Source organism: Aquila chrysaetos, chromosome 16, assembly GCF_900496995.4.
Source record: "Aquila chrysaetos chrysaetos chromosome 16, bAquChr1.4, whole genome shotgun sequence".
NCBI lineage: Eukaryota > Metazoa > Chordata > Aves > Accipitriformes > Accipitridae > Aquila > Aquila chrysaetos.
The window spans coordinates 10587821-10601680 of record NC_044019.1 but is presented as its reverse complement, the minus strand read 5'-3'; the positions used below and the strand labels follow the sequence as shown (position 1 = coordinate 10601680).

Here is a 13860-nt window from a genome sequence, read left to right as displayed (position 1 = left end):
AGACAGCTGGCTTTGGGTAATCAGAGAGGAATCAGCATTTTGTCCACTTGAAGCCCTTTCCACTTTCTAATATATTCCTGTATAGGCAATATGTGGTGAAGAATCCCCTATATAAAAATTTAAGGCCTTTTTAGGCCTCAAGGTCTACACAAGCAAGACTCATCCTCTACCTCTTTTGACTGGGTTATTGGCCATGTTGCACATCCCAACCAGGAGCAGAAGAATGTGTTCTTTCTACCAAATCATGGGGGGGGAAGTGTCACAAAATCAGAGGGTGAAATAAAGAACTGCCTATGGATCTTAATTCCTTCTAGACATGGGTTATTATTTAAGTTGCAAGTGTCTGGAAACATGGTATCTACACACATGTGCTGTAACAACCAAACAGACATAAAAATCCTTCCTTCACAAAGGGCCCAGTACTAGTTTTTACCAGTGACTATGATTTCCTGGACCAAAAGTAAGTTCCTATCTGAAAAAAATTTGCATTAGAGCATGTTCACATGCCCTTTCTGGCAGCTTCTCTGAATGCCCTGCTTCCCATTTAACTGAAGGTAATATTGCAATTAGGCTGATCAGCTCAGCTGGGACAGCCTGCAGTGGAGCTCATGGAAACCACCTAATTGTCCCAATCAGGCACTTTGAACAAAATAAAAATTGAGAACTAACTTTGCTTTGGGATATTTATTTATCATTTGGACATAATATATATAATGAAATAAATCAAAATTGTCATTACTATTATGGAAACATGGACTAAATACTTCTTAAAGGTCATTGTAGCATACAGGACAGCTAGACATGTGCTGTAATCAGAGAAAGATGACAAAGGCACTGAGTTGAGATTTAGACAATTTGGGTTTGTTTCATAGCTCTTCCACAATCTCCCAGTGCAGCCTACTCAAGGCACTTAGTTTCACTTTGCTGCAGCTCCCCATCTGTCTAATGAGGATAAGAATACTTTCCATTTGTCTTATCTATTTAGATAGTAAGCTCTACTGGTCAGGGACCTCCTCTTACCAGGAATTTTATACAGAACGAGCATTCTGATCTCATGGGCTGCCTGCAGCAGATACTATTAATACAGATAATAAATAACATAATCCATCATGATTTAGCTTCCAGAGCTGAGATTTTTAACCTGAACTGTCTATGGAATAATGACCTTTTTCAGTACAAGCCTACAAATACAGACCTCTGCTAAACATGTATGAAAGAGAATTCAAGCAATTTCACTTCTCAAACATAGATCTTGAGCAATTAACTTAAAAGACAATGTTTACACAGACACTTAAGGATCAGCTAGGTCAACATTTGAGCATGAAAGACAAAAAAGTACTTCATCAGGCATAAATTTCTTTAGCATAGAGCAATGGCATGTGCACATGCACATACAGCACCTGCCTAAAGTCAGTACTATGATCAATTCATCATAGCTGATCATTCTAGAGTGGTACACCAAGCTGCTGCCTCATCTTCCGCAAGGACCTGCACTCAGCTGAAAAGCACATGCATTGCAATGGGGTTAAGAGCACTCAAGCTAAACGTTTTGCTAAAATTCACAAAGATTATAGATATGGCTAACAGCTCTGATGGACATTAGAACTATAACACATTTGCAATGGGGAAGGGAGCAAAAATAGATTCCTAATTTTGTTTCAAGATAGCCTATAGGAATTTGCAGTACAGCTAGATGATCCTGCAACATAGAATCAAATAAATATGGAAAAAAAAAAAATCAATGGAAGTCTATAAATTAACTTTCTCAAGTCAGACTCTTAGCTTATTACTTCTGTCACCTATTCAGGACAGTGACCCAACCCATCAGAACAAAGCTGGCATTTTCTAATTACAGCCGAGCTTGTAGCAGAGGGACCTCTGTTATACAATCTTGAGCAACAAGAATAGCAGAAATGTCAAAGCAATCTTACTGAAACAAGAAAGCATTGTTCGCCTGCTTCACTGATCAATTTGCATCCACATTCAGATGCAAGATTATATACACTAGGATGTATACTTATTTCAAGAAATGCTGGTTGTTCTGATTTCTCTAGGGGAATCTAATGATGGAAAAGTTTATCTTCTTTCACATTGTAGCTGGAGCAAATAAGAATCATTGCAAATATCCATTCTTTGTTCACTGAGATCTTAGAATGACAGCTGCACAACTCACCCCATCTGCGTATTTTTGCAGAACACATAGGATGGTTGAGGTTTCCGTTTAAATTTTTTTTTCACACTCTGTTTTAGATTTTCATATTATTCTATTCCTCTGAATGCAGAGAGATATGAATGGGCCTGTTTCTTAAGAGATTAGTGAGGCATTGTCCTGGCTATACATTGCTACTGAATAAAGAATATCTGCCAGCTCCTTAGTTGGTGGACACGAGGTAAGTCCTTTCAAGTCAGTAACACTGTGAAGCTTTAGGCTAAACACTCTATTCAGAGACTTAACGTGGATCATTCCTGACTGTTGCACACAGCTATGCAAAAATCTCATTTACAAATTAAACTTTACTTCTACTTTCGACCTCCTTTCTCCACCTGTCCTCTGCTACTTAAAACACTTCATCTGTCCTCCTTTCTTTCAAAAGTCATTGGCAAACGCCAGAGGTAAGCAATTATTATCATTTACACCTAACAACACAGCAGCCTAATACCAAAGGGCTTACAGGTTTGCTCTGACAACCCGATACAAATGTCATATGGGGAGAACACAAAGACACAGGATCAGAGTCTCATCTGCTCTGCAACCTAGTGTATGAAATATAAATAGATTGAAATGTCTCTTTGACACTGCTCATTTCTCATTCACTCGGGCAGACTCCTTAGGAAATCTCATCCCTTATCACATCATTGAACAGTAGCATTATTCATAAGGCAAGACCATACACAAACATCCTGCTGTGTCTAACACCACATAAAATTCTGCTCCTCCAATGCAGGTGGGTTGAGCTAGTAGTTCTTCCTGTCCTGCTCCCTCCCAGTCCATTTTAGGATCCCAGTGGTGCTCCATGCCTCCTGCAATATCTCTAATGTCTTCCTCCAAACCACCCATCCCAGTAACAGCAGCACATCCTCCCAACTACATCCTTCCCCAACTTGTAACTGCCTTTCCTCTTTCTTATGCTTTTAGAAAGCAGAACAAGAGGTGCTCCTGTTGCAGGGGAAATTTTTCTCTCCAGTCCTTGCAGGTCTAAAGACTACCATCAAACTATCATTAGGATGGGGTGCACTACAGGAGATAACAGCAAGTAGAGGTCCAAACTGTCCTTGGTTAAACCAGGTGTGTCCATGTGGTCCGTATGTTTATAATGCCGTTAAGTGTCTTCAAGGAGATCTTAAGGGTGCAAATTCAGAGCAGGAGGTGACAGGAATACAGTACAGGCAGAGCATCTGGAGAATCAGATGACATTCACATCATCTTTATTACTGTCTGTGGTCGTAATTAACATCACAGACTTTCTCTCACACTGTACTGAGCAGAGGAAAGGGGGGATGTCAGCGAAACCTGCTACTCACTCAGAGATACACAGCAATATTCTGCTCAGTGGAGCAATGTTTGATCTCATATATGCAGGTTATAACTTGAGTATCTGCCATCCCACCACGATAGCATCCCTGGGAACTCCTCTGGCTTGGTTTATTCCACTTTCTTTTCTTTTTGTCCATTTCAAGCCTCACTTTATCAAACTATTGCATACAGACTACTGAAACATGCAAGGGACACAACATCCTAGCTTTTACTTCTTGCTTTCATTTTAGTACTCTGTTAATAGCTTTTCATTGCTTTTAAGCCCACCACAAACCTGTTTCAACTGCCTGCAGAGTTTGTCTAAATCCTGTCCATTCCAATTCCCTAAGTTTGTTTAGCACTTGCCTCTTTATTGGACTAGTGCTGGGGCTGGCCAAATATCAGGAGGTGTGGGCAAATTAAGAGAATCAAATACATTATCCAGTGAGTAGTACAACAGAATATACTACCCATATAATCAAATAGTCTCCATCAACCCAACTTAAACACCTGTGCGGCCAGACTTCAGTTTCTCTGTCTGTGTACTATCAAAGCTCCTATTTCCAAATGGAAGGAAAAGTTAGGAAAACTTAGCTAAACCAAACGCTGCACAAAAAGATATGGTAGTGACATCACACATGAGCAAGACAACTTATTCCATGAGTTGCTGTCACATTTGTGGTAATACCTTCCGGAGACATAAGTTACAGGAATTCAGTTCAAAAAGCAAATCTTAGCTACTACCAGGAACAAAGCCAGATGTTAAGTGGTGGCCTGGGAAACACAGAAAGGAATGTAAGGACTTGATCCTTCAATGACTATTAAACACAGTATGTGTCATATACACAGAAGGTCGCCAATGCTTAGTAGCTTTCCCTTTACAACTTAGATGGTAAATCCTATCACCTCCCAGCTGCAACAAAACAGTCCTCTTAAAAAGCAGTAGAGAAGGGGCATTCTCAGGGATGTTTAACAAAAACCAGAGATATTTTGGGAAGAGATTATTTTCATTTTGGCAGAACACAATGTTGGGAACACCTGTGAAATAGGAAAAGGATGAAGAGAGGTAGCAACCACACACCCTAAGAACAGTCTTGGTTTGATATTCAGCAAGTTCTTTCATTCAAGCATTTATTTTGCTACCTACATTACCTAGAAAAATGGGAGCTAGCCAAAACCAAATGCCCCAGCCCTGAACTTAAAAGCACTATTTCAAACACTAGTCAAATTGAACCAGCAATTGGGGAAAGGAAGACTAAGAACAAACCTACATGATAAGGCTTTGCTCCCAGAAACAGAAGCTCCTACCACCATCCCTTCCCCTTCCAAAAGATGGACTCAACAGAAGAACTTACAAGAGCTCAAAAATCTCACTGATATTTAATGAGGGTAAGTAAGTACCAATGTACATTGTGGGAAGTTACTCTAGACTAAACAAAAAGTGAATTCAATGTAGACTAAAGAAACTGTATTTCAACCCTCTATAGTTGGGCTTGTTCAGAATTAAAGTAGCTGTAATCAGCTCTAACATAACTCAATTTTGAAGAAAACTGAGTAAAACAGAGGCCGTGCTGAATAGCTACAGTACACAAAGGTAAAGACAGGCAGAGTGAAATTCTGGTACCAAATCAGATCAAGCTTCTCATTTCACCCATGCAAAGACTTCCTAAATGAATTTGGATTCCTTTGCATACTTAACTTGATCCACCAAGTACAGTCCTTATGTCATGCACCAAAGGGCATTAGATTCTGAATATTGTGCAGTATGTGTTAGGAGGAGCAGTACCCACAAACATTTGCATCTCCCTAAGAGGATGCCCATCTAGGGTTGGCTGAGTACATTCACCCTAGCTGCAGCAATGATGGCTGATCAAGGGAGACTTTGCCCTTGCCAAAAGGAGTGATGAGGGCCAACAAACCATGTGAGATTAAAGGGCGAAACTCTTCCAGTACTGAGGACTTACTGCCAGATCCTGACCTGATCCTGACACATAAGAAGACACTGCTCATTGCTGGTCACACCTGAGCTAGGACTTTAATCAAAAACGTACAAAATAGGTGATTAATTTTGCACATATAAGCTATACCATTAGACTCAGCACCCTGTGGACTCCTGCTGCATTGGCATTGAAGCTGTAATCCAGTAACTACATCTGGCTGGCCAGACACTTCCTCCACAAAGTGGGTATTTATAAGACTGTTAAAATTGTCAATGACTTTCAGCCTCAGATTTTGACTTCAGCCTTCCCAGTGTAAACTTTGACTCATGAAATTGCCTTAATTTCAATTTATGTTGTTCGTTTTAGTCTCAAACCTGCCACATAAATAGCCCTTACTAATCTAGACTGACTAGTCCTGACTTCTACTAGTTAAAAATCAGCAGAAACAACTGATTAAGGCAGGCATCTGGAAAGAGTCCTCTACTGAGGCTTGGAAACTCACAGTCACTTAAAGATTTTTAGAGGGTGAATTTTTCTTGGGGGCTATATGCCTCAACTCATTCTGCAGTTCCCAGGGGAGCAAAATGATATGTGAAGCACAGTGAGGAACAGCCTTTTACAAAGGAATCACCAGCTCACCAAACTAAATGCCAGCTTCACTTCACTCTGAGGTTTGCCTAACCTCACGGTGAAGTCCTGGACTTGAGCAGCAGGATCACCTCACTTTCTGGTCTTCAGCTGAACAAGACCCAAAATATACATTAACACCAACTACAGCAAGCACTCACTACTCGTAAAGTCCAGCTTTGAGTGGCATCAACTTACATTTTGATAAAATATGCCAGGGATGTGGCTCAAGCCTCTGTTAACTCATGGACAGCTGGCACCTTATTAATCTTTGATTTCACAGAAGTCTCCTTGCGCTGGCACCTTTGCTTCCTGACATCTCAGCCTTTTGAGACTTAATGATTGGCAAAACCAGCATTGCCAAATCTGAAGGACTTCATTTCCAATTTAAATCAAAATCAACCTCTTTATAATGTTTCCTGCCTACACTGATCTTTCTACCCAGGACTTCAGATCATCAGTCCTGCCAGGGTAGACATTTGGAGTAGATAGCTACAAAAGCAGAGTAAAAAATAATTCAAGGGTACCCTGCAAAAGATGTCTTCACAAACATTACCCTCTTCTCTGAAGAGTTCAAGGAAACCCACACCACCAACAACCATTCCCTTCTTGCAGATCTAATCCTCCAAGGACAGGTTAAAAGCATGGTCAGGAATGATCTAGCGGCTCCTTAGAGCTATCAAAGACTGATTCAAACATCACTCACATCTCGTAAATGTCAAGTGGGCAACTTCTGTTGAAATACAGGACACTGTAACATGCATTGGAATAGCACTAGCACCATAAGACAGCAAACACTGCAACGGCATAGCGGCTTAATACTCACACTCAGCAGGAGGCACTTGTTTTCTTTGATGGCACCTATGCAGCCCACGAAGCCAATGATCATGACAAATGTTCCTGTGACGATCAGTAGGTTGGCAGCTGAAAGGGACGGGAAAGAAGAGGAGAGGGTGGCAAAGTTCCCTTGGGTAACAGCCAGCCAGATGCCTACTCCAAGGATTCCACAGCCTCCCAACTGGGAAAATAAAGAGAAACAAAGAAACTCAGTTATTGTATCCAAGCAACCCCAGATATTAATCCATACCAATATGGCAGCAGTAGAACAGCTCTGTTGGGGTAAACTCAGCAGTCACACTTAGTAAGAAATGATCTCTCCCTGCGGCACTTTCAGTAGGGAAAACAGAGAAAGAAGAAAGAAAATAAAAATTATAGAGGGGGAACTCATCAGTAAGATGTAACACTCAAGAAAAAGACCCAGATTTCCTAAATCCAAGACACAACTTCAAATATCAGGTCTCTTGCTTTCTGGTGAAAAAGCAGGAACTGAATAAAGGAGAAATTCCCAAAGATTCAGATCTCAAAGGGATTGAAAAAAATCCATATCCTATTTAGGTACCCCAGAGAGCTGCCCAGAATGGCTGAAGCACTTTTGATCCCCTGTTCTTCCCATCCCAATACACCATCTCCCATCCCTGGCACATGCTATACACAACTCTTGCCAGAGCATCCCCTGGTAGGACACCTCATACCTCTTCTTAGATAGCTCCTGTCCAAGGTCTAGCTTCCATTGGAAACAAGAGAGCATTTAGACTGTAAAGGGGCCAGAGAAAGAGGGAGAAACCTCCTGTAATGTTAAAAAACCCAAACAGATGTTTACTCCCTAATATGGCCACTGCTTTGGTAATTAAATCCTCAGAAGAGGACTTGGCTGGCTTAGGAAAAGTTTGAGAGGGGAACAGTCATACAGGCTCCCCAGGCAGATGAGCAAGGAGAAGGGAGGATGCCAATGCAGGCAACAGCCACCACAAAACCATAAAATCTACAATTATTATATACACAAGGAACTTTTAAAAAACACAAACATTTATAAGCATGCTGTTTATAATTGCGAGAAAGCCTGCAGAATTGTAACAATCTGAGTAAAGCTGAGCAATTAAATAGAACTAAACCAAAGGGGATTTTGCATTATTATACAGTCACACAGCAGAGCATCACTTAGGTTTCTTTACGGCTCTCCCTTTAAAATAACCAATTTTTATTGAGTTTTATAATTGCACTTTATTATCCAAATCAATTAAAGGCTAGGAAAGAAATCGTGTTCATAGAGTAGTAAGCCAGACATAGAGGCATATCAATTAAATGTCTGCATAAAGTGGATGAACATAAGGCAGCTCATGAACCAGGGAAGGAAAGACAGAACTAATCCTGGGGCAGAGCTAAGCCTCAGAAATGAAACACAGAAAAGAAATACAAAAGCCAAAGCAATTTCTTATGCTAATTGCTAAGGTTGCCTCTTCATGCCACTGAATTCCCCCTCAATAAGGGACAATAAAGGCGGCTGTGTCTCAAGGCAGGACTCCTCACCTCACTTGCAAACCGGTCTATTTTATTCAGAACTAAGGAGCCAAACTATACCTCATTGTAATGTACCTCAGCTGCATCAACCTGCGTGTCTCCACTGAGAGAAGGCAGACTCTGGGACACAGGGGCTCAAACCATCTAATTCAGCAGCCTTTTCATATATAGGCATCCCATATCACCGTATTCACCCTTTCGCAAAGTACCTTCTACAAGCACCACGGAGGGACAGTCCATGCCCTGACCATATACACTGGAAATACCTCTCCTCTATGCTCACTTACAGACCATGGTCTTCAGCATGGTTGAAAATGATTGAAGAATAACCAGGGGAGAGGAGGGGGAGGAATACTTGGAGAAGGTAACCCATAGAAAATCATTTAGGGTAACTGAGGGGATATAAACAAAAGCTATCAACATGGCCCAAGGAAAGAAAAAAATGGAAAAAAATTTAGGAATAAATTCCCTAAAATGGGAATAAAACTCTGAAGGTCTACTGGACTACAGAACAGCATCGAAGGAGAGGTGGCAGACACCAAAGTTAAAACCAAACTGGTCAGAGCGCTGAAATACAGTCAGGAATAGCACTAAATTGGCTGAGGAATGGGATGGAAAGCACAACTGCGCTTCTGCCTCAAAATCAGCCTTGGAGCTACATGCACAGTGAGGCTGCACAAATGGCCCAATTAAGCCTAACGAAGGCAGATGCCCAGCAGCAGCAGGAGCCTCACCTTACAATACATTTAGCTATTATTGTCAGTTCTTTGTTCTGAAGCAATTCAACAGCACCAATAAGAGGCAGCTTATTTCATCGCCTTTTGTGCTCCCTGCATTGCTACACTGCTTTGAGTGACACTGACGCCTACAACTATCATTTGTATTATGTGAGGTGGGTCTTGCTGAGGATGCTGCAAGGACGGTAAAGGCAAGGACGGACCGCTGCTGAGGACGGTAAAGGCAAGACCTGCTTGCCTGCTCTTCCATAGCCCATTCAATTCTTTATGATGTACAATGCATAATACTTGAGACATCGCTGCCCTTAGGACATTTGATTCCAGTGCCTTCTTCCTCCAAAGTCATTATTGTCTGCGGAAACTAGGAATTCACCAGCGGCACAAAACATCACAAAACCAGGAGACGGTTCATGCAAAATGCCATGACTGTGGCTGTACCCTTTTAGATCAGGGCTGAATATTTCAGGTCAGTTGGTCAGCAGGAGTATCTCACTACATTGCCCTTGATTCAGAGATACTCTAATATACATCAGATTGTCTAGCAGCTCATTATCTTCCTATTTTTGAAGAGATAATGCACAGTTCTTTCTTACGTTGATTAACCAAACTCTGAAATGCACAAAGGGATCCTTTGACCATTAAACCATCTGGCTCAAACTGGATTTCACAAAGTGCTGCTTAGGAAATGTCAGCACACACTACTGGGGGCTGCTTCACCTTAGTTCAGCCCTGTTCCTTTTCCCACACCAGAACGTCCCCTCCTGGTCCTTGAATAAAGTCACTAAGCTGCCACACCAGGCCCTGGGAAACAGAGGCTGCCCTTAACTCTAGACTAAACTGCTCTTTAAAGCCCCCTTTCCACAAAGGAGTGACACACACCTGTAAGTCTCCGTCCAACGAGCATAACACTCCAACACCTGGTTAAGGAAATGCTTAAGGGAACCAAGACTCACCAAGCCACAGGAGCCTTTCCAATGACAGCAAAATATTTTCTGTTCCCAAACATTCAAAGAGCTCGCTCCCCGCCCTCAATTCTGAACTAAACAGCAGCTTAATTCCCAGTCTAAGATTCAGGGATCAGAGGGATCATTTTTATTTATTCTGGATCAGAGAAAACTGTTGTAGTTGGTTCTCTGCTGCCTGTCTGTTTTGATTTCTTCATCTTGGTATCTAAGGAGCTGTTACGTTATGGATAATTTTATTTAGTTATTTATGATATTCCCTTTCCTTCAGTTTTTCTCTCCCTACCCCATCCCCAACCCCCAGTCCTTGTTTCTGCTAAGCAGTCAGAAGGAGAGTGATGAGATGATAAGTCTTGACAGCTTTCAGGGCTTGCTGAGATGTGAAATTAAACAAAACCAAAACCATTAACAGAGCTATTCTTGACATTTGGGGGCTTCCATGCAAACAGTGAAGCTGCATGGTTAAAAGAGAAAACACTAAACCAAAAAGATTAGCGAGAAGTCTACAGCTTGCACCTGATCTATTGGCAGCCAAATACGAGTCTGTATTGACTCCATGTCATCGGTGCAGGGTTGACTTTTTTTAAACAAACAAACAAACAAATCCCCCTCAAAGATGTCAGGCTACTGACAACAGCTTTTTTTTTTTTTTTTTTTTTTAATTCCCTTGTGAAATGTTTAACACATTATTTACCTAATTGTTCAGGATAATCCACTCTCTTGCAAGCAAGGCAGCTCATGGCAAACTCTGAAACAAAATGCAGCTTCCTCTAACATTATTTTTTTCCCAATGGAAGTTGCATTTTTTTGGTAAAATCTTCTATTCTAAGGCCAAAGCAGTGTGACACAAGGAAGGACAGTGTCATAGCCCTAAGACTTAGGAGATTTGAGTTAAGCGTCTGTTCTAGGACAGACTTCAGCATAAATCTTGAATAGACTGTTTAGTATGTGTGTGCCTGAATTGCAAAATCATGAGTACAAAGACACGAGTAGTGGGTTCTTTGCAAGCCCTGGACTTTGCAGTTGGCTGTGGAAGGAACAGTTTATTCTGCTCAGGACAAATTGCTCATAAGCATTTATTCAGCAGAGTCAAGCAGTAAAGCAGGTGGCTTACTCTAAAAGCATAGATTCAGTCTGTCTCTCCTTCCCCAAGAGATACACAGACACATGTACGCTCACTCTCTTGGCAGAAAAGCTGCCTCCGGAATTAGATCCTCCAAATTGTTCTAATGGGCTAGAAAATAAATTATTCAGACTTTAGTGCATACATTTAGAATTGATCTTACAGTATGGTAAACAAAGTAACCCCAAACAGCCCCCAATATATGCAAGTTGTTGGAATAAATTTTTCTGAAGTTACAGCTACGGACTTAAAATACTGCAGGAGAAATTGCCTCATTGTTCATGCTACTGGTGTTGGTGTCTTTAAGTGGTTTTTTTATTGGTTTTATTACATGGAAAATGCATCTAATCAAGGCTTCTCATATTGTATCTGATTACGATCTACCCATCATACTTCCTCTTTTAGATAAAAAAAAAAATTGCTCCTGTATTAAAAAATACACTGATTTACAGAATTCAAGTGGGAAGTATGACCAGTTGTTTTGTAGTTAAACTAACTCACTTGGAGGATTTTTCCTCCCCCAGTCTCCACATATTTAAACTAGAAGGGCTTTCTCAGTCCACTTGCTATCCAGTTACTCTTGTGTGAATATGCTTCCCACGCTAGCTAAGGAGTAAGAGTATACAATGGAAAAATCAACATCAAAGTATTAATAGTAGTGATGTGAACATTATACAGCAAATGTTCTTGTAATGTAAGGCATACTTAAATTACTGTTCCTTTCAGCTAGACACATAGAGGAGGTGGAAATGGAATATGTATATACATTGACAGGATGAAATGAATCAAGAATTTACATGGAAAAAGCAGAAGCGTGTGTGCTAATGCAGGACCACAGCACTCTATACAAGCCCATGCAAACAACCTGTCGGTGTAGCTGCTGCCTATGTTGGAGGAAGGAGTGGCCACTTCTAGAAAACCCCTTCAAGCCAGCAGTTTATGGCCATTAAACTACCAAAGACCTCGTAGACATCCATCTGCACCACACCACCACTACCGACAGCCACTACACAGGATGACTGAATTTGTAGATAGTGTCCCACCACATGCATGGACATTTTAGCAGAGCTCATGTGACATCTACCAGTAGTATCACCTCAGTGTAGCACAAGCTGCATTTCTTTCGCTAGTAAGAGGTCTGAAATTCAACAAACATGGGATGGTATGTGGAAATTTAACAAATAAAGGATGGTATAAAATTTAATCCCTTTGTGCCTCTGATTTTAGAAAGTAAAATGAAGTAATAAATGGGGAACTGAAGCATATTTCTACCCTTAGCGTATTGAGACTCTAGAGCTCTACAGTGCTGAACTGAAGGGTATGCACAAACCTCATCCAAAATGGCCATAATCTGAGCTGTGTCTTTTTAGCAACAATTTAAAAAGAACTAGGAAAAAATACTTGAAAAAAGATCGGTTAGTAGGGACCATATTCCTGGGAGCGAAGAGACTGGAACAGTAGCAGTTGATAAACGCCAACATGGGATGGGAAAGGTAGAGGATCATTATTAATTTTTCTTGCGATAAAAAAACCTAGAGGTTATTTTGTCTGCAGGTTGAAAAAGCAAGTACTTTCTCACAAAACATTTAATTAAATTCTGGAATTCATTGCCACAGAGATTTGTGGATGTCAAAACATAAGCAGGTTCAAAAAGGGATTACACAAATCAAAGGAGGGCAATGTATCCTAGAATTTATTAAAAATGATATTTCGCATGCAGCCCTTGCAGGGGAAGACCTTAAACCATTAATTGGAGCAGCTGGTAAAACTGTCCTGTATTAGCTCTCCTTTTTTCTTATATTCTCTCTAAGCATCCCTAAGCGACCATGACCAAAAATAGGGTACTCAGATTAAACTTTTTCAACATTATGTGCATTTGTATGTTCTCCTTACTTCACCCTCTTCCCCTCCCTATTTTTAATGATGTTCACTTATAGTTTGAATTTGATTTTTTTTTTTGCTTGCTTGCTTTGCTTGGCATCAGCCTATTTTCAGAGATAGGGTTATAGATACAGACAACAATCAAAGAGTTAAGTCCCTGTTTCTCCTTACCTACATGGCATACTCTTGGGTTTGTATCAATGAAAGCATAGCTTATATCAAACCAAAATTTAAAGATCTGTTCATTCACCAAATTCAGAAAGAAATTAAAAATCTTTCTTTCTCTCAGATCCATTGGACCTATAAAAGCTGTATTTCTTTTCCAGTAGGCATACGGATCCTATCCAGACTCTTCCCTCTCAGCCTTAGCAAATCTGGAGTAAGACCTGCTAACCTCTACACTCCCAGTCCACTAGTTTTTTTGCAATTTGATATAGAATAGTTGCAGGAAAATCCTAGAACTTATGCCCACATGTAACAGACTCATGTGTTGGTGCAATCAATAGCTACACTAGAAACAACACAGCGCTTATGCTATAGTACATTAAAAAAAATTAATTAAATTATCTAACTGTATTTCTGAAGCAGAATAAGGATACCTCCACTTCAGCTCTTCATACACATGCACTTCCTTCTCTGTAGCGCTGTCTTCTGCTCTTGCAGCCATGACCCAGGTTTTCAGTATTGCTTATGGAATTTGGGCAGCTGCCAGCAAATT

The 13860-nt window shown here is 40.7% G+C and overlaps 1 protein-coding gene across 7 annotated transcripts in view; it reads right to left on the bottom strand.

The window, feature by feature from the left end:
• Positions 1-13860, bottom strand: part of TSPAN4 (tetraspanin 4) — a 477301-nt gene that overhangs the window by 77522 nt on the left and 385919 nt on the right. For all 7 annotated transcript variants that reach the window (XM_030038299.2, XM_030038293.2, XM_030038295.1 and 4 more), the window contains one exon: positions 6908-7099. In XM_030038299.2, coding sequence (XP_029894159.1) covers positions 6908-7099 — 192 coding nt within the window. The remainder of the gene's footprint in view (positions 1-6907; positions 7100-13860) is intronic.